A 21,149-nucleotide genomic window follows, 5' to 3' on the forward strand; every position below is an offset into this window, starting at 1 on the left:
CTTCTAAACACACGTCCAATAAGGACACTCCAACACAAAAATTAAAACAAAAATAAAATAAAATTGAAATATAAAAAACAAAATAAATAGAAATTAAATTATATAAAGACATATCAAAAAAAGTAATAAAACATGACATTCGATATAGACTTGCAAGATAGAATTAAGTCCAACTTTTAACAAAAATCGCCAAAACATAATCAAGAGTGGTGTTTAAATTAATCATATGAAAATTTGACATCTCTTGAACTAAATATAATTAAAAGATATTTGAGTGATCCTTAAAAAAAACCTCAAAATATCAAAACAAAAATAATCAAAATATAAGATGACACAAACAAAATCAAAAAGGCTTAATTTCTTAAAAAAACCTCACCTTGCACTTTTTTTTCGTTTTTACCCTGACCTTGTAAAAACACCATTTGTACCCAATTTTGGGTTTTTATGTTTCATCCCTACCCAAAAGCATTAAATTGTACTCTTTTCATTTAGAAAAGAGTTAAAACATACTTTTTTCTATTTTTAAAAATACAAATAAATCCTTAAACTTAAAAAATGATCAAATATATCCAAATAATTAATTTTTTTAATTATATAAAATAATAAAAAAATTATTATTATTTTTAATTTTTTTGTCAGAAATATTTTTTAAAAAAATTAAAAAAAAATAAAAAAATAAACAAAAAATTCGGAATTATTTTTTAAAAAAATTAAAAAAAAATTATTATTATTTTTAATTTTTTGAAGAAGATGGTATTTTTGTACTATTAATAACTTTAATATCTAATTAGTATATAAGTTAAAAATGAAGGATTGTTTTAAACTCTTTTTCAAATGAAAAGAGTACAATTTAATGCTTTTGGGTAGAGATGAAACATAAAAACACAAAATTGGGTACAAATGGTGTTTTTATAAGGTCAGGGTATAAACGAAAAAAAAATGTAAGGTGGAGGTTTTTTAAAGAATTAAGCCAATCAAAAAAGTATAAGGACCAATTTAGAAGTCCTAATCCAAAAACAAAAACAAAAAACAAATTACATCATCCACGTACATAATTTATCCAATTATAGTCAGGCCCACCAGCCAAGAACACTCGACACTTTACCCTCTCCTATTTCATCGCACCTTCCTAATTTTCCTCTCCAATTCCTTCTCCAAATCAACCTCTTATCTAATTTTTCATTCAATTTCACCCCTCCACATCCTCTATAAATACCCACAAACCAATCCCCAAAAATTAATAATCAACCATGGCTTTTCTTAAATCTCTAGCTTTTTTCATAATTTTATCATCTGGGTTCCTTTTTTCTCATTCATCGTCGTTCGATAACGTCTTGATTCAAGGCTCACCGTTATTAAGAACTGAATCTCAGGTTAGACGGTTGTACGAGTCGTGGTTGGTCCGACACGGGAAGAATTATAACGGTTTGGGTGAGAGAGAGAGGAGATTTGAGATTTTTAAGGATAATTTGAGATTTGTTGATGAACATAACTCGGTTGATCGGAGTTATAAAGTGGGTTTGAATCGGTTTGCTGATCTGAGTAATGAGGAGTATAAAAGAATGTATTTGGGTACGAGGATGAACCGGAATCATTCTAGACCGGTCGGTTTGATGAGTGATCGGTATTTGTTTAAGGATGGGGAGTCTAATGAGTTGCCGGAGAGTGTTGATTGGAGGGAAAAAGGGGCTGTTGTTCCGGTTAAGGATCAAGGGCAGTGTGGTAATTTTTCTTTTTTATGATTTTGGTTGTTTTTTGGCTTAAAGTTTTGATTTTGATTTTTGTTGGTTTTTGTGTTTTTGATGGATTGTGTTGATAATTTAAGGGACTCCGAATTATGTTTTTTTTGTGAAGTTGAAATTTTGTAGGGACTTGTTTGACCATAAAACTATATTGTAGGGACTTGTTTGACCATAAAATTATGTTGTAGGGACTTGTTTGGCCATAAAACTATGTTTCGGGGACTTGTTTGGCCATAAAACTATCATCATCATCTTTGATGGTGAAGATGGAATTTGATGACATATATCTCAATTAGTTGTTTTGAATATAAAGTTATGTTGTAGGGACTTGTTTGACCATAAAACTGTCATCATCATCTTTGATGGTGAAGTTGGAATTTGATGACATATGTCTCAATTAGTTGTTTTGAGTATAAAGTTGTTAGCTTTGATTGTTTGTGTTTTAGGGTTTGGTTCATATTAGGGAGATCTTGTGTAAAATTGATAATAGAGAAATTATTAGACTTAATCTAGGCTGAAGAATTATTAATATAATTATGTTTTTCTGTTTTTTTAACTGAAATTGGGATTCGAATGGATTATCTGAATGTTCATGCAACTTTGGTTATTATTTCTATGTATTTTGCAATTTTACCACAAATTTTCAACTTTTTGGCAATATAAAACACGAACTATGTAATATTCTAGTAATGAAATACTTTCCATATCATTGTTTATGAGTCCGCATCAATGTTTGTTATCGGAAAATTATTTGGTGGTTCAGATTGCAACCAACTTGCGAATGTTCATGATTTGGTTTGCAATTAACCCTTGATTGTTTGTGTTTTTGCGTTTGGTTGATATCTTAGAGATCTCGTGTAAAATTGATAAGTCAAAACCTTTATACGCCTTTGATTAAAGACCTAATCTAAGCTGAAGAATTATTTCAAATGTACATGGATTAGCTGAATGGTCTGAAATTTATTGTTGATTGCACCTTAATCTTTTGAAGCTTCTTAATCCTCATTAAGTTTTTTTTTTTGTTGATGAAGGGAGTTGCTGGGCTTTCTCAACCGTTGGTGCAGTGGAAGGCATAAACCAGATTGTAACTGGTGATTTAATTTCTCTATCTGAGCAGGAATTGGTAGACTGTGACACATCATATAATCAGGGATGCAATGGTGGTCTCATGGACTATGCCTTTGAGTTCATTATCCAAAATGGCGGCATTGATACAGAAGAAGATTATCCGTACCAGGCCTCCGATAACATGTGTGATCCAAACAGGGTATGTGCCTGATTTAAGGGAGTAAATATTATAGTGTTGTTATAGTGATCATATATCCTTATTTGATTTTGCTATTGTTGCATCTTGCAGAAAAACGCGAAGGTAGTTGGTATTGATGGATATGAAGATGTTCCTGTAAACGATGAGAAGTCCTTGCAAAATGCTGTGGCACATCAACCAGTTAGCGTTGCCATTGAAGCCGGAGGCAGGGCTTTTCAACTCTATCAATCGGTAATTTCTCTAAACCATATATGGATAAAGCTGTGACCGGTCTAGAGTTATTAATTTTTTTGCACACACTAAATTTGTGGTATTTGTAGCGATTTCTGTTACAAGTCAACTGATTTTGTGATGTTGCTTTATTGGTGTTTCTTCTGTTATCTTTGAATCAGAACCTCCTATTTTGTTGTTTGTTGTTCTCCTTTTTCTGTTAGCTTTATACTCGAAAAAGTGTTCACTGTTTACCAAATCAAATGCTGAACTGTAGAAAATCTTCTTTCCTATTACCATTGGAAATTTTTGTTATACGCATCGTAAACTTGTCTTCTCTCTATTCAGGGTGTTTTCACTGGCAGATGCGGCACACAGCTGGACCATGGTGTTGTTGCTGTTGGATACGGTACAGAAAATGGCGTTGATTACTGGATTGTGAGGAATTCATGGGGTCCTGCATGGGGAGAGAGCGGTTACATCAAGATGGAGCGTAATGTGAAAACTAAAACCGGAAAGTGTGGAATTGCCATACAGCCTTCATATCCCACCAAAAAGGGTGGAAACCCCCCGAAACCTGATCCCTCCCCTCCAACTCCCGTGAACCCTCCACCTCCACCGAGTCCAACCTCTCAGTGTGACGACTACTTCTCATGCACAGAGGGAAGCACCTGCTGTTGTATCTATGAATACAATGGCTTCTGTTTCGGATGGGGATGCTGCCCTCTTAAGTCCGCAACCTGCTGTGATGACCATTACAGCTGTTGCCCTGAAGATTACCCTGTTTGTGATCTCGCAGCTGGAACATGCCGACTAGTAAGCAAAACCCTTTCCAGTCATAATATCTCGAGTTTGTTAAGGCGTCTTTGCATTTTCTTTGTTTCCTGACATATTTTATGATTGCAGAGCAAGGATAACCCGCTCGGAGTTCAAGCATTGAGACGAGCTCCTGCTAAAAGAACCGGCTCTCCCCTTCATAATGGCAAGAGGATAAGCAGTGCGTGAAGTCCTCTTCCGGAGACAGAAGACGGGCAAGAATTCGAGGAAGAAATGCTTGCTTTTAGAAGTGTTTTAATGTAATTATTCAGCTGGTCATTGTATGCAAAATGCATGGCCCTTCTCTGCTGAAGCAGATCAAAACATAAACATTCAGAGAACACATTTCACTGACATTTGTATAGTCATTCAGCTATTTATTTAAATTAAAGTTATTTATGGTTTATTTATGCAAATTATTTAGAAGCATATATGGATTTTTGGTTTATTTATGCCAAAGATGAATGACTTTAATTTATATATTCAGAATATATTATACTTTCAAAATATTATCAACTAATTGCATTGTTACTTAAAAAAGTATTTATCTCTAAGTATTTTCTTGATATTATAAATCGACAATTTCTCTTCATAATCGATAAACTATTTCAATGTTTATTATCATCAATTACTAAAATTTGAGGACAATTGTAATATAATGCTTCATTATTTTTCAAAAAATTATATTATGTATTTAAAGAAGAAACTATTGTAAAATTGAGTATTTAAAAGGAGAAAATAATGGAAAATAAAATTTAAAAGTGTGAGGTTAAAATTATGGTTAAAGAGTGTCCTAGATAAAAAAAGTTGATACTAGCATATATATAAGATGAGATAACGATACAAAAATAAATTAGTTGATTGTCAAATTGATAAAAAAAATTAAGAGATAGTTTTTTTAAACTCTTTAAATTTGAAATATTGACATCAATTAAAAATCTGATATTTTCAAAATATATTAAAATATTTATTAATTTTATTTTTGTTATATTGAAAATTCATTCCAAAAAATTGTGCTAATTTTATAATGAAATTATTATTGTAAACACTTTTTTTTTCAAAACAATTACTATAAATTTTTGTTGACTTAAGTGGCAATACACTCTCTCAACTTATAAATAATGGGTAATTAACACATATATTAATTTTATGGACAATCAGTACTCGAACTTGGTAATTATGAGCAATTAGCCCCATTTTAGCAATTTATCCCCATAATTTGTAAATTACTTGTCCCCTTAGTTGGCAATTTGTTCCCTTAATTTATAAGCTAATTTGTTAAAATGAGGCTAATTGCTTATAATTACCAAGTTCGTGTACTGATTTGTCTATAAAGTTAATTTATGTACTATTTATCCAGTGATTACAAATTGATGATTTGTCTATAAAATTAATTTATGTGTTAATTGTTCAGTGATTACAAGCTGAGTAGCAAATTACTACTTAAGTCAATTTTTTGTAGGTTAATGAAATTTAACATTTTAAAAGTATTTTTCTAAACTATTTTTTATTAAAAAGGTTATAGATGAAATATACGTATTTTTTTTTTTTGACAAAATAAAATATTCTAATAATTGAGCACGTAGACAAAACCAGACATAAATGAAATTTAACATTTTAATCCAAACCATCCATCAGATTTGCTATTTTCTCTAACTGTTCTAATTTGACCAGTCAGGCACACATCCGATGCAAATTTAATTGATTTTTTTTTTTTCAATTGATCTCACTTCTTTTTCTCTGAAACCCTAATTTCAAGCTTCCACTTCACGATTTGGCGTATGCTGTTGCTTACACTCTCAATAAGGTGAAACGATTCGATTTTAAATTATTTAACTTATGCTTTTACAAATTTATACCTCATATGCAATGATTTGTTACTTTTTTGTGTTGTTGAAATGTTAAGTGTTAAAGTAGCTTAAATCTGATTGCCAATGGTCTTTGATCCAAAACTTATTAGTGTATTGAGTTTTTTGTAGATTGAAGGAAATATAATTATTTGTTTTGTGCTAGGTGGCACAGACACGGCGCAACGGTGTTATTTTAAGGTTTTTTTTTTTTTATGTGGAAAATGAAGTTTAGTGTCCTAAACGTCAAGTGTTTGGACTGGACATGTTCGATTTAATGAAGTGTCGGTGCTACCTAGTTTTTTATGTGTATAGATTGCTCATGTTCTATTTGTACATTTATTTGTTTATACCTGATTGCAAATGATTTTTCATAGTATAAGGAATGTTTATGAAGTTGTAGGAATTTTGATTTAATTCAATTCCTTAGAAATGAAATTGTGCCAAATGTTTGCTGATTTTGTGCGAATTTAGCTGATTAGAGTTCTTGCAAATGATTTGTTACGAACCAGGAGGCTTTTTGAGTTTGCATTTATATTTTTGTAGACTAGAATACTTGTTTGATGTAGCTGTTGAATACTCAGGAATTTTCAGTCAGAGAAATGGAATCTGGATCTGTTGATGCATCTACTCCATCTGTAAAAGCTCCTGATTTACAACCGCCTACTGCCACTGGTCCTGTACCAGAAAATTCACCACAAGACGCACCTTCAAAGCTATCGACGGCTGGGCTAGCATCTTGGGCGAAAAGTTTGAAAATTCCTCAACCATTAGCTGCCTCCTCACAAGATGACTCACCAAATGAAAATACTGGAAAGTCGACTTTTGCTCGTTTTACCAGTGGATTTGGACTGCGATTGTCTCCGAAATCTCCTGTGGCTGATGAGAGTCCAGAAGGAACTTCACCAACTTCTCAACCTGGTATATTTGGAACAATCACTAAAGGCTTGGTTGATACATCCAAGAATGCTGTAAAGGCTGTACAAGTCAAGGCTCGTCATGCTGTCTCTCAAAATAAGCGTAGATTCCAGGTGAGATTATATATGCTCGTAGTTTTTTTTCTTCTGAATTTTAATCAACAAGCATACATCACTTCATGGTTCTTTTGTTGTTCCCTTTCTCCTTGTGATGTTTTTTCTGTTGATAGTATTATTTGCATGCTTATTCCTTCAATATATGATGTCCAGAGACTGTATGAGCTTCTTTACCTCCACTCTTAGAACTTGTTTAATAGGAATGGTGTGTGAGCATCTTCTTGGTGTTGCTGTTTTTTTTAATGATAATTATCAATTTGTTTTTAAATGGAGAGACTAAAAGACCGAAATGATTGTCAATCATGTTCACTTGGGATGAGCTTTGTAACTTCCTTGCATACATATAAATAAAAAACCATTCTAAGAAAAAGTTTAATAGAATTAGAAAAGTACTAGCTTGGGATGATAATGCCTAAACTAAAGGCGGACAAAAAATGCTTGGTATCTAGAGTTTTCTAGCTATATAGACCTGCCTAGCTCGAATTCAGATTAGTTGGCACCGAATATTGCACTGGATACCGGGTGGTCAAACTTAAAAAGAGGACAATAGTGACAGTTTTTGTTCTAATTCTATGACGATATTCTTTCAAAGTGATGTAATTGCATATGATACCTAATTGATGGCGGTTACTTCTCTCCAGGAAGGAGGATTTGATTTGGACATGACATATATCACAGAGAATATAATTGCCATGGGGTTCCCTGCTGGTGATATGAGCTCTGGATTTTTTGGATATGTTGAGGTAAGCAGGTTAATCAACACTTAGTTTTTTTGTTTTCTAATCATTTGTAGCACCAATAGTTTAACTATCATGCTTGTGGTGCAGGGATTCTATCGAAACCATATGGAAGAAGTCATCAAGTTTTTTGAAACTCATCACAAGGTTGATACTCATGTCTAATCTATGCTTCAACTTTTTATGGATTTTCTTTACTTTGTTTGAAATCTAACAATCTAGCATCTTGGTAATCATTCTGATAACTAATTAGTCAATGATAAAATGATTGTTTCAACTGTATTTCAGTGTATAATTTACAGGAGATTGTTTATAGTTTTGTGAAGTTTGTATAAATTTGCTTCTTGGAAATGAGTGCTTCTGATAGTATTTTGTCTATTGTCAATGAGATGTGCTTTATTTTCTGCTTATTGGTGGAAGACGATGAACGGGTTGAATGTGTGGGAGTCTAGTGTACAGGCGGAAAAAGATGAGAGAAGGGGGTGGGGTGGGGTTTTGTGTTGGGGAGTGTCAACAAAACAAAAAGATGTATAAGGTAAATTTTGTTGTTGCCGGCCCGGTAGCAGCATTGCCCCTTCTTAAATAAGAATTCTTACAATCAGGTTAAACCTTTGCACCCCTTAACATTAAATTCTGGAGCATGTAGTATTCCTTGTAAGTGGATGAGTTATGGACATAATTATTGATAATCTATTAGTTTTTCCCATCTGATTGCTGCAGCATTGCGTCTTCCTGCCAAGTTTTCTACTGGAAATAGGCGGGTCGTTTATCTGTATGCATTTTGAACTGAATGTTGCTATTGCCTCCATTTCATAGGTTTAGCTTTGTTGGGGTAAATATAAGCTTTCAAATGGTGATTTTATGCATCTAGAGACTTAGTTTTGGTATGTAAGGGCGGTCTTTTTTTTGAAGTGTGCTGCTCTAATACCCGAATCAATGACTGTATAATTTTTTTAAACTTTTATATGGTACAATATTGTGTCTGCCTTGTTCATTCACTTATTTTCCCTTTGATGGATTTTCATTGTGCAGGGTAAGTACAAGGTATACAATCTTTGCTCTGAGAGATTGTACGATGCATCACTTTTTGAAGGGAAGTTGGCTAGCTTTCCATTTGATGATCACAATTGCCCTCCAATTCAACTGATAATATCATTTTGTCAAAGTGCTTACTCGTGGTTGAAGGAGGATATTGAGAATGTTGTGGTGGTGCACTGTAAGGCTGGAATGGCAAGGACAGGGTTGATGATTTCCAGCCTTCTTCTATACTTAAAGGTACAAATTGTTTTCTTTCTACATTTGAGTGAAATTAGATTGGTGGAATATCCAGTTGGCATTTCGAATTTATTGCTGCAATTTTTATTTTAGATTATTTTTCTATTTCTTTAGTTCTTTCCTACTGCTGAAGAATCCATTGACTACTACAACCAGAAGAGATGTTTTGATGCCAAGGGGCTTGTTCTACCAAGTCAAATTGTGAGTGCACTTGATTACTGGAAAAATGTACATGTGGAGTACTTATCTTCTTGACTGGGCTTAATTTACATCCTATCTTATTGTTGTCCCTTTGTGCAGAGATATGTAAAGTACTTTGAACGAGTTTTAACTTATTTTAATGGAGAAAACCAACCGGGGCGTAGGTATGTTTCTGGCCTAGTCTCTAACATAGCACTTCTTTCTTCTTTTTTCTCCTTTTCATTTTCCTAATTTTTTTTTCCTGAAATTAATTAGATCCTATTTTATGCAGGTGCATGCTTAGGGGATTTCGTCTTCATCGATGTCCTTATTGGATTAGGCCATCTATTACAATCTCTGATCATAATGGTAATCTTGCTGCATGTTTTCTTTTCTTTTCTTTTCAATTGGTTGAGTTCATAATAGCAATCCATTACATGGTCAAACTTCTGGAAATTATCATGGCATTATTCCTGAAATCTTACCTTCTTTATTTCATATGCTTAGTTGAAGTTTTCATCTGTACATTTTAAACTCTTCATTTATGCAAACCTCCAAGGTTTTGTAGAATCAAATTTTTTTATTATTTATAGGGTGGGCACTTCCTATGCCACATACATTGTGTTCCATGAGTAGCCTTGCATTTGTGAGAGAAAAGCATTTTATTCTTTAGTCCATGAATTATTGGGAGAAGACTGTTCTCTAGATTGATGAGACTCGGATCTCATGAAAGAGATAGTATGGTAATGCCTTTTATTGCCTTAAGTCTTTAAAAAACTACTTTAAGATAATAGGGGTCAGGAAGAAGCTTTTCCTTGCTTTCCCTTTTTAAATAAGAGTTATTAGTGTTATAAAGGATGCCAGAGATCAACCAACCTCAGTTATAGGATTATTCATGACATAATAAAAGGTGTTCCACTAGAACAATAAGAAGAGATTACGGTACTGTGGATTAAATAGAACAACAGGTCATTGCGGTCTCTAAACTTGTGCACCAGCATTTTGTAACTCAATCTCAACCATTATAATCAATTTAGAAACAATACTTTATAAATTTAGGTCAATAAACTCCCGAAATTAGATCATTGTGGCCCATGAACTCATTCATTTTTTACAATTTGGGGGGTTAATTGACCTAAAATTAGAGAGCCCTTATTGATTAAAATGAATTTGTGTGAGTTAATTGATCCCGGCGTAACAATTCAGGGACCATGATGACCCTTTGTTCGATTAAATAAAGATGTTATTATGGTAGCTTTGTTATTAACAACAAATCCTCTCCTTAACACAGGTGTTCTCTTCTCCAGTAAAAAACATCCAAGAACCAAGGATTTGTCGGTAGGTTTTGTTTGAGTATTTGGTAGATATTTGATGATAAGACTCAATGTAGCTTATTTGGACTTGTATTTTGACTTTAATTTTTATCGCATGCGTTTGTGTAAGTGAGTTTTTAAAGGTGTGCCTTTATATATGCAGCCAGAAGACTACTGGTTTAGTGCTCCAAAGAAAGGTGTTATGGTTTTTGCTTTGCCTGGGGAACCTGGTCTAGCAGAGGTGGCCGGAGATTTTAAAGTCCATTTTCATGACCGCCAAGGAGATTTTTACTTGTTAGTATTGTTTTTTAAATCTTTCTGAATAGACATCCTAACACCTGAGTTAGAGATCCATCGCTGATTCATTTCTGTGATTTCAGCTGGGTAAACACCACAATGATGGAAAATAGAAAGATTTTTAACACCAGTGATATTGATGGGTTCGACAAGGTAATCAACCTTTGACACTTTTTTTACTGTGGTAGTTTCATTTTTTATGGGATACTTTATCCAATGCAATAGGGAGCTTACATTTTTAGTTTATAGTCAATGGAGGTGGTAGTAACTTGTAAGCAGCACTGCTGTAAGTAGAGGTGATCCATTCGGTCAGCTAAACGACTTGACCTGTCTAACCAACCTATTTCGGTTAAGTTTGCTTAATTTAGTTAGTTCAACAAAAAAATTCTGTTCGGTTATAGTTAAGAGTTTGAAAAACTCCGTCAACCGTATATTTAAATTTTTTCATTATTTTTAACTCTTAATTATTTGTATTTTTATCGATTTAAGTGAATTAACTGACTAATTTGGTCGGTTTGGTTTTGCATTGTTTAGATTTTAGTTAGTTCAGTTAAATTCAGTTATTACTGATAATTCCATCGGCTTGGTTAAAGAGAGAAAGTAATGCGGTTTTGGTTAAATTCATTGGTTCTTAACAGAACAAACTCTTTGCTTACCCCTAGCCGTTAGAGGTCTTTTCTCATTTATGCTCACAAGTTGCTATTACCATCTGGTTGGATGCTTTGCAGAGAAAGCTGCCTTCGCCGGGATTTCAAGTGGAGGTTGTGCTAGTAGATTATAATGGTACCAGCTCGACAGGGTCGAACAGTGAAACTGCGGTTAATAAGCCAAATGAAGGCTCAACTGCTGCTCCGGCTCCAGTTGACACAGGTGAAGCTGCAGCTGGAACTGCCCATACACAGAATAAAGACGGTGGAAATAACGATAAAGATGATGTGTTTTCTGATAGTGAGGCAGAGGAATCTGTTTCTTCAAAAACAAGGCCAGCTCAAACCGCCTCTACAGGAGGAGGAGCCGCAACCAAAGCCGCTTCCAGTTCAGAAACTAATACTAAATCAGATCGAGTTGGAAGTATAACACATGCAACCGAACATCTTTCTCTGGGGACCACAGGCTCACAACAGACGCATACTTCCGGTCAGCCAAAAAGTGATGCAGTTGGCGGCGTTGCCTCCAGGGTTGAAGCTAACAGTTCCGAAAGTGAGTTCAAAGCAATGGCCGCCGATGCTTCCGTTTTCACTTTTGGAGATGATGAAGACTATGAAAGTGATTGAAGACTGGAGAAGATTTCCGGGGCCTTGCGGAAAGATCATCTGTACATAAACTGGCTTGCAAGGTATACATGCATTACTCTTTGTTTTGTCAAATGTAAATGTCTGTTTCTGGCTTATCATTTGTTTAAAGTCAAGAATAGGCTGAATGCATGAATAATTGTTGCATTATTAGAATTCTTTTTATTTTCTTTCCATTGTTGTTGAAAAATGTACATTATTATATCAAACATTATATAGTTATGCTATGCCACTATAATTCTTCTGCATTCTTTGTGATTCTTCCAGTCCGATACCGCTGCCCTTATTCACTACGATGGCGGTCCTAAGCTGGTCGGAAAGTTGTTTGGTTGAAGTGGAAATGAGATTTGCGCTCTGAACAATTTAATATTTTAATCTGTGCTTGGCTTCCATTCATATTTTAATGTAACTTAAAGCAACAGTATTTATAATATATTCTCCATGTCAACTTCATCACATATTCTTGGAAAAAAATTGAGTTTGTTTTTATAAGTTTATTAAAATTACAAAATATTAAAAAATATTTTTTAGATAGAAAATTAGGATCTGAACTTTTACATGAATGTACAGAGACATGTCATTGTCAATACTCATCATATGACTTACATATTGTCTTGGTCTTTATCTAATTTTCTGTTTTCCTAGTTGAACTAGTCGGGTGGGATTGGACAAAAATGCTTCAATCAATAGTTCATGTTTTACATTATTACGTATTATATTAACTAGGAATATGAACTATTTTAATAAAATTGACTTTTTATTTGGAAACTTCTCAATCATTTTGTATTTTGAATGGACTTTCTTTTTTCCATTTCCAAATAAAATATTCCAATGTTTGAAGAATGGAACTGATTGTCGGTTGAACCGGAAAGCGGAGATCAATCCAATTCAATTCTTCTTTAAAAATAAAAAAAATTGGTTTAATTAATTTGATATGAGAAACTTCACAGATTATTGAACTAGTAAATTATAAAAATCATTGGATTATTATTTATTAGTTAAAGTATGATCTAGTTATCAATCCAATTCGACTACTTTTTATACTTTGATTAGACTTTTCTTTTCCATTTGCTCATAAGATATGCTCAAGTAATTTAGCCAAACCAAAATCCAAGTGTCTAAGAAATTGAACCGGACGGACTGGTTGAACCAAATTGACCGAGAATTGGAGGTCATTCAAGTTCAATTCTTTCCTTAAAACCAAACACACATTCCAATTTCAATCGACAAAAAAACACAGTAAAATCTAGAATGGTTGAACCGCTTATACTATAAAAGTTGTTTAATTCTTTTTGTATTAGTAAGAATGTGATCTACTTGTTTGTGTTTCCATCAATTTATTAATTACAATTAATATATTTACTTAAATTTTAAACAAGTCGACTTGTATAGAATATGTTTATTCTTTATCTAATTGGTTGAATCAATCAAACCTTAAAACGATAACCGATTCGATTTATAAAACATTATAAAAATATCTAATGTGAGGATAGTCTACGCAATTTAACAATGCCAATTTGGCAATTTGACGAAAACAGAAAAGGAAAGCAATAAGAAACCCTCTACTTATAGTTTCTTAATTACGAATTCCTAAATAGAAATAGCGCGTGTACCATTAACGTTGTCGCGTTAACAATTGCGCGTAAGAAAAGCTTAGACAACAAGTTTTAATCACCGCTCTATAAATTAAACGTCGCTTAAAAACATGAAAAGACAACAATCGCACACTCATTAGCAACGCCAAATTTCGTCACCAAACATTAAAATAAACAACCAAAATAATAATTAAATTAAATATTTTATTTTCTATACTCAAAGATTTTAAAATAAACATTACAAAAGGCTAAAACCAACCCTTATCTTCATATAAATGTTTCATTATTCCAATAATTCATCTTCATCTTCAACCATGTCACATGTTTCTGGTATTCAAGGCCAGCTTTTAGAAGTTACTGGTACGTAAATTTTAAACTTTTTTTTGTTAAAGTTATAATCTTTTTAATGTTTTAAACATTACCCTTATACTGAATTTCCTTAATTTGATTTGTTTTGTGTAATTTTGTTTTGGATTCAGTTGTTGGGTGCACCAAATTGAAGGATACAGAGTGGATTTCGCGACAAGATCCTTATGTCATCGTTGAATATGGTAGTAATAAATCTCGGACAAGAACTTGTACAGGTAATTTAATGTTTTCTCTTTTAGGATTTTAGCTCTTTAGATCTGAACTAGATAGCTTGAACACTTCATTCATTCAACGTGTCCCGTTTCGGAAACGTTTTTGATACTTGACGTTTCGGACACGAAACTCATTCTTTACGTAGGAAACCTTAAAATAACACTGTTTTCGCCATGTTCAAGTGTCCCGTGTCCCCGTGTCCTTGTCCGTGCTACCTAGGATCTGAAAGTTAAGTTTTTTTTGGTTAATTTTGTGTTCTGTGTGAAAATTTTCAGATGGTGGCAAAAATCCTACATTTCAAGAGAAGTTTATATTTACATTGATTGAAGGGTTGAGAGAGATTAGTGTTGTGGTGTGGAACAGTAATACTTTGACTTTTGATGATTTTATTGGCAGTGGAAAGTAATAATCTTTAACCTTTTCTTTGATTATGTCATTATTTTTAATATTATTTGTGGATTTAGATGTTTGTATGTTTAGTTTGAGCTGATTAGTTGTGATTTTGTGTTCAGGATTCAATTGCAGAAGGTTTTATCAGAGGGATATGATGATAGCACATGGCCACTTCAAACTAAAACTGGAAGGTACTTACTGAATTTACGCTCACGGACACTTCATTCAATCAATGTTTACTAGTTTCAGAAACGTGTAGGAAACTTGGCGTTTCGGACAGAAATTTCATTTCTAACATAGAAAACCTTAAAATTGTACATTTTCGCTGTGTCCATGTTCCAAGTGTCCTGTTTTTCGTACCCGTGTCTGTGCTGCATAATTTGTAGCTTTGCTTTCATTTTTATATTTAATCCCACTAATCTATCGACCAAATGAGATGACTTCATGAGGTTTTTCTTGGCTACGTATTGGAATTTTGTATACTAGTTTTCATCTCTTCTAGCAACTAATTAGATGCCATTTGATAGTTGAGGAAAGTCGGTTCTTTTAGAAGCAGAGATTATTAGAAGATTGTTGAATCTTAGATTTTTCGCATGTTCGAAGAAGTAAGATTTGCAGTTTATAACCAGTCCAAAATGAGATAGTAAGAAAAGAAAAATACCATTTAATGAATTCATGTCTGAGTTTGTATATGGTAAACCATATTTTGCTCAATGATCCTCGAGCTAGGACAAAACCTTTTGTTTTTTCAGACATTTCTTCGTGTTTTTCTCATTCCATGACATACAAACCATCTATCATATGCTCTCCATTCAAAATCAAACATCTTTTATGTAATATTAGCAATTGATACTCTAAACAACTCAATTCTCGTCAAATGTATTTATAAAAACTCGACGTATCACATTTACATTGTTTGAGGGATGCGGATTGCACTCATGTTTAACGATTGTCGTTGCATTCTTTTGGAGAATACTTCTAGTGGTGTATCTCATAAGAAATTTGTTTTTATCTATGCAGACATGCTGGTGAAGTGAGGCTTATTTTTCATTATGCAAATGCCAAAGTAAGCATTCTGTTTTCTGGTTTAGTAACAGTTTATTTGCGAGAATATGTATAATGTATATATGATCAGTTAATCACTATCACCCTTAGATTGAATTTAAGTTACTGTTTTTTCCCATGTTTTGAAACATCATTGTTTTCCACCCGAGTTTTAGGGGTTTCAGTTGAATGGAACTAATATGTTTAAAGGAAATAGTCCTTTTTTCAAAATTTAGAGGGAAAACAGTAACTCCGTCTTAAGTTTGAGTATATTTAAATAATTTTTAAATTAATCATCATAAATGTATAAATTTAATTTAACATATATAAAGTTTAATAATTTCAAATATTTATTAATATATCTTTTATCTTTATTATTTACACATTCTTCCATATTCCGTGTCCTTTGATTTTGAAAAATACTGTTTCTCGGTGTTCGTTTCATGTCGTTTCCGTTTCCGTGCTACTTAAGGTGATAGTAATTATTCCAAATTTTAATTAGCAGAAGCTGAACTAGTGCGTTTGTTGATTGCAGAAACAATCAGCTAGCCATGCTCCTTCCGCTCCATCATATGCTGCACATGCTCCTTCCGCTCCTTCATATGCTGCACATGCTCCTCATGTCTCAATGTATTCTGCGCCACCTCCGGCACCTGCAGCTCATTACCCAGCACCAGCTTCAGCCTACACAAGTCCGTCTCCTTATCCCTCCTACCCACCTAATACAGCATATCCACCCGCCGCGTACAATCAACCAAATGCGTACAATCAACCAAATGCTTATCCCCCTCAGCCATACCCATCGCCTTCTGCTTATCCTCCACCTCCAGCATATTCATATCCTCCACCACCAAATGCTTCGCCCTATTACCCTCCAGGTGAGGTGACTTTAAATTAAATTGCATTTTGTTTTGTATGGTTAAATACTTTTTGCGGTTATTAAACTATAGCTTTTTCACAAAACAATATAAAAAGTTACAAAACAGTTACTGGACTATATCTTGTCTACAAAATGGTTACTGGCTTGTTGTATGGCTGTACACCTTTGCCTTGTCAATTTCAGCAAGCTGGTGTGCACATCAGCAAAACTTGTTCTGAAATATTGTGGGCGACTTCTTGTTAACTTTTTATAATTCGGCAACTGTTTTGTGAGAAGCTATAGCTCTATAAACGTAAAAATATTTAACCTATTTTGTATTGACGCAAACATTCATCTCAGCATTAACGAAAGCAATCATACGATTTGTTTCAGGTCCCTTTCCTGGACTCTATCCTCAGCCACCGTACTGAGAAGCAACTTTGCCATGTCTAACTCTGCCACCGTGGTGGCCGTAATGGCAATAGTATAGGCTTCTCTTTAGAACCTATCTTGTGGTATGCCTCGTGTAGAAATGTATTTCTAGTTTCGATTCTTGAGATTTTTTGTCTTCTCCGTGAGAATTGTGTATAGAATGTTAATATTTGATTTTGCTGAGATAAATTTAGTGCCTATGTTGTTTTTTAAGGTTCTACCATTCTTTTTTTTTCCTTTGATAATTCTCATTGTGCTAATTACCTTTTAATTTTAATGACAAGCCCTTGCAATAAGTGTTAGATGATAAAATAATTTGTTGTATTTTCATTTGGCAATGAAAATGAGATGTTAATGTTTTTTATTTCATTCTATTATTGACTTATCAATATGAGTTAGTGGATAATGGATTTAGTTAAAGTCAATTGGCCTTGTGCAAAATGATTATAGACTTGCATTTGAAGATTAGGATTCATGTCAGCAAAGGAGGCTAAACCTATTGATGATCATGAACTTCAGAAAACAAATTAAAAAGTTCTGAGAATAATAGACTTGTTATTCAAGTAGGTTCAGATTTGCATTTTTTTTTTCAATTTTTGTTAATTTTGTTAAAAGTTTCGGTGAAAACTAATAATTCAATCAATTTGGTTAAAGAGATAAAGTAATTCGGTTATTCAGTGTTTGTCAACTTGGTCGGTTCTCGGATATCAAATTAGATCCGTCTTTGCACGGTTGCCACTTGAATGTACGGTTTAACTAGTTTTCTTTTAAAATTTCTTTGCTTCAACTCCGGCCTTCGAGCATGGTTCGGGTTGGTTCAATAAGGTAAACCAACCATGCTCTATTCATTCTGAATTTATTGAGAAAGAATGTTGATGGAGTTTTGATGGATGATGGTGATAGAGTAGTATAGTCATATCATACAAAAGGAACACCTTTACTAGGTCTGTGAACTTGTTTTATATTCATAGCATTATAGGTAAGTGTGTATCGGTTTAGTTTAATAATAATTAAAATTAAACATTTTTATAAGAAATAAATTAAAAACCAAATCATATTAAATATTTATATAAGATTTTGATTCATTTAGCCTAAATTTATAATTACTTCGCCTAGGTTTGATTAATATAGATTGACACTAAAAATACATATGATAACTATATAAATACATATTAGATTATTAATCGAAATGAAGTAATTTTAAACTCTGGTTTTTCGAAATGAAAATCAAATCTTTTATTCATTCACATCTCAATTTATTCCTTTTTATTATTTTAACTGAATTATAACCAACTTTAATTCAGCCTTATTCGAATTAACTATTTAGTTCAGGTTCAAGTGGGTATTTAAAGGAAGTTCTCTTAAGAAAAATACTTTTTTTCTTAATTTTAAATTATGTATAAGTAGACATGATTATTGGGTTGTTTATCCATCTGGCTCGGCCAGCCAAGCCTATCTAACTTAGCCCCGGCTTAAATATTTCCTTTTTCGCATTAAATCTTATCTGAATCTGAATGCATATTAAATTCATCTTTTAATATGCGGGACTTATCTTTGTAATTAATTAAATTTCAATATACACTCAAAAGAACATAATCTCAATATACATAAATCTAATATATAAAGCAAATTTAAATAAAAGAAATATTAGATGTGAATCGGATCTGAACTTGATTTAAACTCGCATTTAAAAGTTTCACCGACGATTAATGATTAATCTCGGTGAAAAACGCATCCAAATCCGGCCATGAACAGGTATACTTGGAAGTAAAGATGTTGATAGGTTGACTTGGCATTAGCTGGAAGGTGGATAAATGTACTAATGAGATTAAGAAAGTAAAAAACCTTTTTAACTTTAATCTTATCAATATGGTAATGTGCTTTATCTGTTAATTATTTCTCTAATTGCATTGATGAGATATGCTAATTAGTACTCCCTCCGTCCCACTTTAGAAGTCCCATTTGACTTTACACACAGATTAAGAAAACATTAATTATTCTTGTCTTTTCATATTTTTTCATGTTTTGCCCCTATTAATGATAGTGGAATTTGTCATAAAACTCTTTTAAGATAACTAAAATAAGGGTAAAATGGGGTATTTAATGGAAAAATATTCTAAAAATAGTAATGGAACTTTTTAAATGGGACATCTCAAAATAGAATATGGGACTTTTTAAACGGGACGGAGGGAGTAATTAGCAAGAAGCACTTGGTTTGGTTCATAGATGCATGCATATATAGTAAATATGTTTCCTAATTTCCTACCAAGAGATTCTGCTTTGCCTATTGATTATTGATTACAGAAATGTTTACACATGGATTAATCAATTGAAATGTTCCATAATCATGAAATATAATTAGGGTAAATAAAAATTTAGGAATCATGGGTTGTTATAGAATGTCTTTTCATAAATTATGTTTTTATTGATATAATTTTTGGCAATATAATGTATAATATTACTCCACACGGCTTTAAATTAACGAGTTGAAAATATATTTAACAAATATAAAAAAAAAATCAAACTGATAAAGTTCTGATATATTTAATAAACGAGCTGCAGTTGGGTTAGAGTAATTCTTTTGCCTAATTTCTTAATTAAATAATCTCATAAGCACAAGGATTTACAAAAGTGAGCTACAAAAATGAAGATGAGTTTTACTTTTTATAAATTTAATCTTGACTTGTTGTACTTAATCGCTTTGATCGAATCAATTCGACAACTTGTTTAAAACCTTAAACTTTTCTTACAAGAAATTGAAATAAGTTTATCTTGTTTTACACCCTTCAACAAAAAGCCAAGGTTGATTCAATGTCTTTCCAGACCAAAGTCAAGAAACTGGAACTTGAAATTCATATCCATGAGCATTAACTTTTGGAATAATTATTATATTTAAAATTACTTTTTTCTACATTTTAAAAAATTAGTATTCCTTTCGTGATATCTAAGTATATTATAATATCTTTCAGTTAAAGAATTAAATATCAAAAAATCAATATTATATATACAAAAAACCGTTTATAGACCTATCCCGTGTAACCTTTGAGATTCTCTTTTCTTTGTCCCCACTTTCAGTTAGCTAAGGTGGCACGTTTGGTTGTGCCTCGAGCTGTGTGTCAGATGCGTACAACGCGGAAGTTCTTCTCGTGTGTTAAAGATTTTTCTGTGTTCCTTAAAAATTGTTAGGCATGCATGTATGCTCGCCGAGATATGATATTAACCGATATACTAGTCATATGCTTTATCTCCGTTACCTTGCTAAAGATATGGTTGTCACTATTTGGTATCTCGGGTATTTTGACAGGTACCTACCGAAATATTAGCAATATGCTTTATATCTCAGTATGTTTGTTTAGAGTATGCCGGTTATTGTTTGACTTAGTGATATTGTATATCGGCAAAATTGCTTCGCACCTATGATATCAATATGTACATCAAATAATTCAGATTACATAATATCTGCTTTATTTTTTCATGCATCATTTGAGGTCTACTGGCCATGTGAGTGGAGGATGTTATGGAAGAGTCAAAGGAATTTGAGATATGATTGTAGAGTTTGAAATTTAAAGGGCTTTTTATTTTGTTATAGTGGATGACAATCTATAATCCATCTCAATTGCTTCATGTTTTGAATCCTTAAAGTAGCCCACTCTTAATGAAACACAATCAAACATCACCCACATTTGCTAAAAGTTTAAAAGCATTGTACCTTCATTACATATAAGATTGGCAATTTTCAACACGATTTATTTACTACTCAAAAATAGCAAATTATCGACGGAAAAATATTGATTTATCGATGGATTTTAACTTTTTACCGACAAAAAACTTATTTATCGACGGATTTCAACTTATTACCGACGGAAAAATCCGTTACTAAAATATTGTTTTCCAGTTCGATATAATATAAAATTAAATGAACTGAATTAATTTTATATAGATCTGTATTATACATATGTCGATTTGTAAAAATTACAAAAAAAACAACTTAATCATATTTAATTTTTAATGCAAATTATAATCTACATGACATGTTTATTATAAATGAGTTAAAATGGTTTGTACCAAATTAAAATGTTAAATAATTATGCGGTGTTTGAAAATTTGATATGATTAACTAGATAGGTGGTTCAAATTTTTTAAATATATATACACGACATGTTTATCACAAGATAACACGATTTACCATTTGTAGTTACATGCATGGCTATAAGTGATTAAAGACTAATTAATA

The 21,149-nt window shown here is 32.6% G+C and overlaps 3 protein-coding genes across 5 annotated transcripts; all 3 read left to right on the plus strand.

The window, feature by feature from the left end:
* The first annotated feature begins 1,092 nt into the window (after window positions 1–1,092).
* On the plus strand, window positions 1,093–4,441 carry LOC126660498 (low-temperature-induced cysteine proteinase-like). The gene is made up of 5 exons (XM_050354045.2): window positions 1,093–1,722; window positions 2,774–3,009; window positions 3,100–3,240; window positions 3,568–4,035; window positions 4,126–4,441. Exons 1-5 carry the CDS (start codon window positions 1,251–1,253, stop codon window positions 4,222–4,224), a joined length of 1,416 nt encoding a protein of 471 aa, XP_050210002.1. The 5' UTR covers window positions 1,093–1,250; the 3' UTR covers window positions 4,225–4,441.
* A 1,201-nt stretch (window positions 4,442–5,642) lies between these two features.
* Window positions 5,643–12,468, plus strand: LOC126660684 (phosphatidylinositol 3,4,5-trisphosphate 3-phosphatase and protein-tyrosine-phosphatase PTEN2A). 3 transcript variants are annotated; one of them, XR_008789678.1, is made up of 13 exons: window positions 5,643–5,842; window positions 6,467–6,913; window positions 7,558–7,659; window positions 7,744–7,800; window positions 8,686–8,928; window positions 9,043–9,129; window positions 9,229–9,293; window positions 9,401–9,477; window positions 10,400–10,446; window positions 10,585–10,715; window positions 10,802–10,871; window positions 11,447–12,054; window positions 12,278–12,468. XR_008789678.1 is itself a non-coding variant. In XM_056103974.1 (12 exons), the coding sequence occupies exons 2-12, from the start codon at window positions 6,485–6,487 to the stop codon at window positions 11,990–11,992; spliced, it is 1,854 nt and encodes a 617-aa protein (XP_055959949.1). In that variant the 5' UTR covers window positions 5,643–5,842; window positions 6,467–6,484; the 3' UTR covers window positions 11,993–12,258. The 3 variants fall into 3 exon arrangements, 2 of the variants coding, with proteins under 2 accessions (XP_055959949.1, XP_050210246.1); XM_056103974.1 differs by lacking the exon at window positions 12,278–12,468 and having other exon boundaries at window positions 11,447–12,258; XM_050354289.2 differs by lacking the exons at window positions 5,643–5,842; window positions 12,278–12,468 and adding an exon at window positions 6,143–6,166 and having other exon boundaries at window positions 11,447–12,258.
* A 1,338-nt stretch (window positions 12,469–13,806) lies between these two features.
* On the plus strand, window positions 13,807–17,128 carry LOC126662364 (16 kDa phloem protein 2). Its single transcript, XM_050356326.2, has 7 exons — window positions 13,807–13,965; window positions 14,085–14,189; window positions 14,463–14,589; window positions 14,700–14,771; window positions 15,601–15,646; window positions 16,160–16,502; window positions 16,877–17,128. Exons 1-7 carry the CDS (start codon window positions 13,881–13,883, stop codon window positions 16,912–16,914), a joined length of 816 nt encoding a protein of 271 aa, XP_050212283.1. The 5' UTR covers window positions 13,807–13,880; the 3' UTR covers window positions 16,915–17,128.
* Window positions 17,129–21,149: the final 4,021 nt, after the last annotated feature.

This window comes from Mercurialis annua, linkage group LG8 (assembly GCF_937616625.2).
Source record: "Mercurialis annua linkage group LG8, ddMerAnnu1.2, whole genome shotgun sequence".
In the NCBI taxonomy this organism is placed as follows: Eukaryota; Viridiplantae; Streptophyta; class Magnoliopsida; order Malpighiales; family Euphorbiaceae; genus Mercurialis; species Mercurialis annua.

What these genes read in the sequence shown, in the direction of transcription:
- LOC126660498 (XM_050354045.2), top strand. Translation starts at nt 1,251, where the DNA reads ATGGCTTTTCTTAAATCTCTAGCTTTTTTCATAATTTTATCATCTGGG. An exon ending in CTTTTCAACTCTATCAATCG is followed by an intron (nt 3,241 to 3,567) that starts GTAATTTCTCTA and finishes CTCTCTATTCAG; the next exon opens with GGTGTTTTCACTGGCAGATG. An exon ending in CAGCTGGAACATGCCGACTA is followed by an intron (nt 4,036 to 4,125) that starts GTAAGCAAAACC and finishes TTATGATTGCAG; the next exon opens with AGCAAGGATAACCCGCTCGG.
- LOC126660684 (XM_056103974.1), top strand. Translation starts at nt 6,485, where the DNA reads ATGGAATCTGGATCTGTTGATGCATCTACTCCATCTGTAAAAGCTCCT. An exon ending in GATTTTTTGGATATGTTGAG is followed by an intron (nt 7,660 to 7,743) that starts GTAAGCAGGTTA and finishes CTTGTGGTGCAG; the next exon opens with GGATTCTATCGAAACCATAT. An exon ending in GCCTTCTTCTATACTTAAAG is followed by an intron (nt 8,929 to 9,042) that starts GTACAAATTGTT and finishes CTATTTCTTTAG; the next exon opens with TTCTTTCCTACTGCTGAAGA.
- LOC126662364 (XM_050356326.2), top strand. Translation starts at nt 13,881, where the DNA reads ATGTTTCATTATTCCAATAATTCATCTTCATCTTCAACCATGTCACAT. An exon ending in CCAGCTTTTAGAAGTTACTG is followed by an intron (nt 13,966 to 14,084) that starts GTACGTAAATTT and finishes TTTTGGATTCAG; the next exon opens with TTGTTGGGTGCACCAAATTG. An exon ending in TTCGCCCTATTACCCTCCAG is followed by an intron (nt 16,503 to 16,876) that starts GTGAGGTGACTT and finishes GATTTGTTTCAG; the next exon opens with GTCCCTTTCCTGGACTCTAT.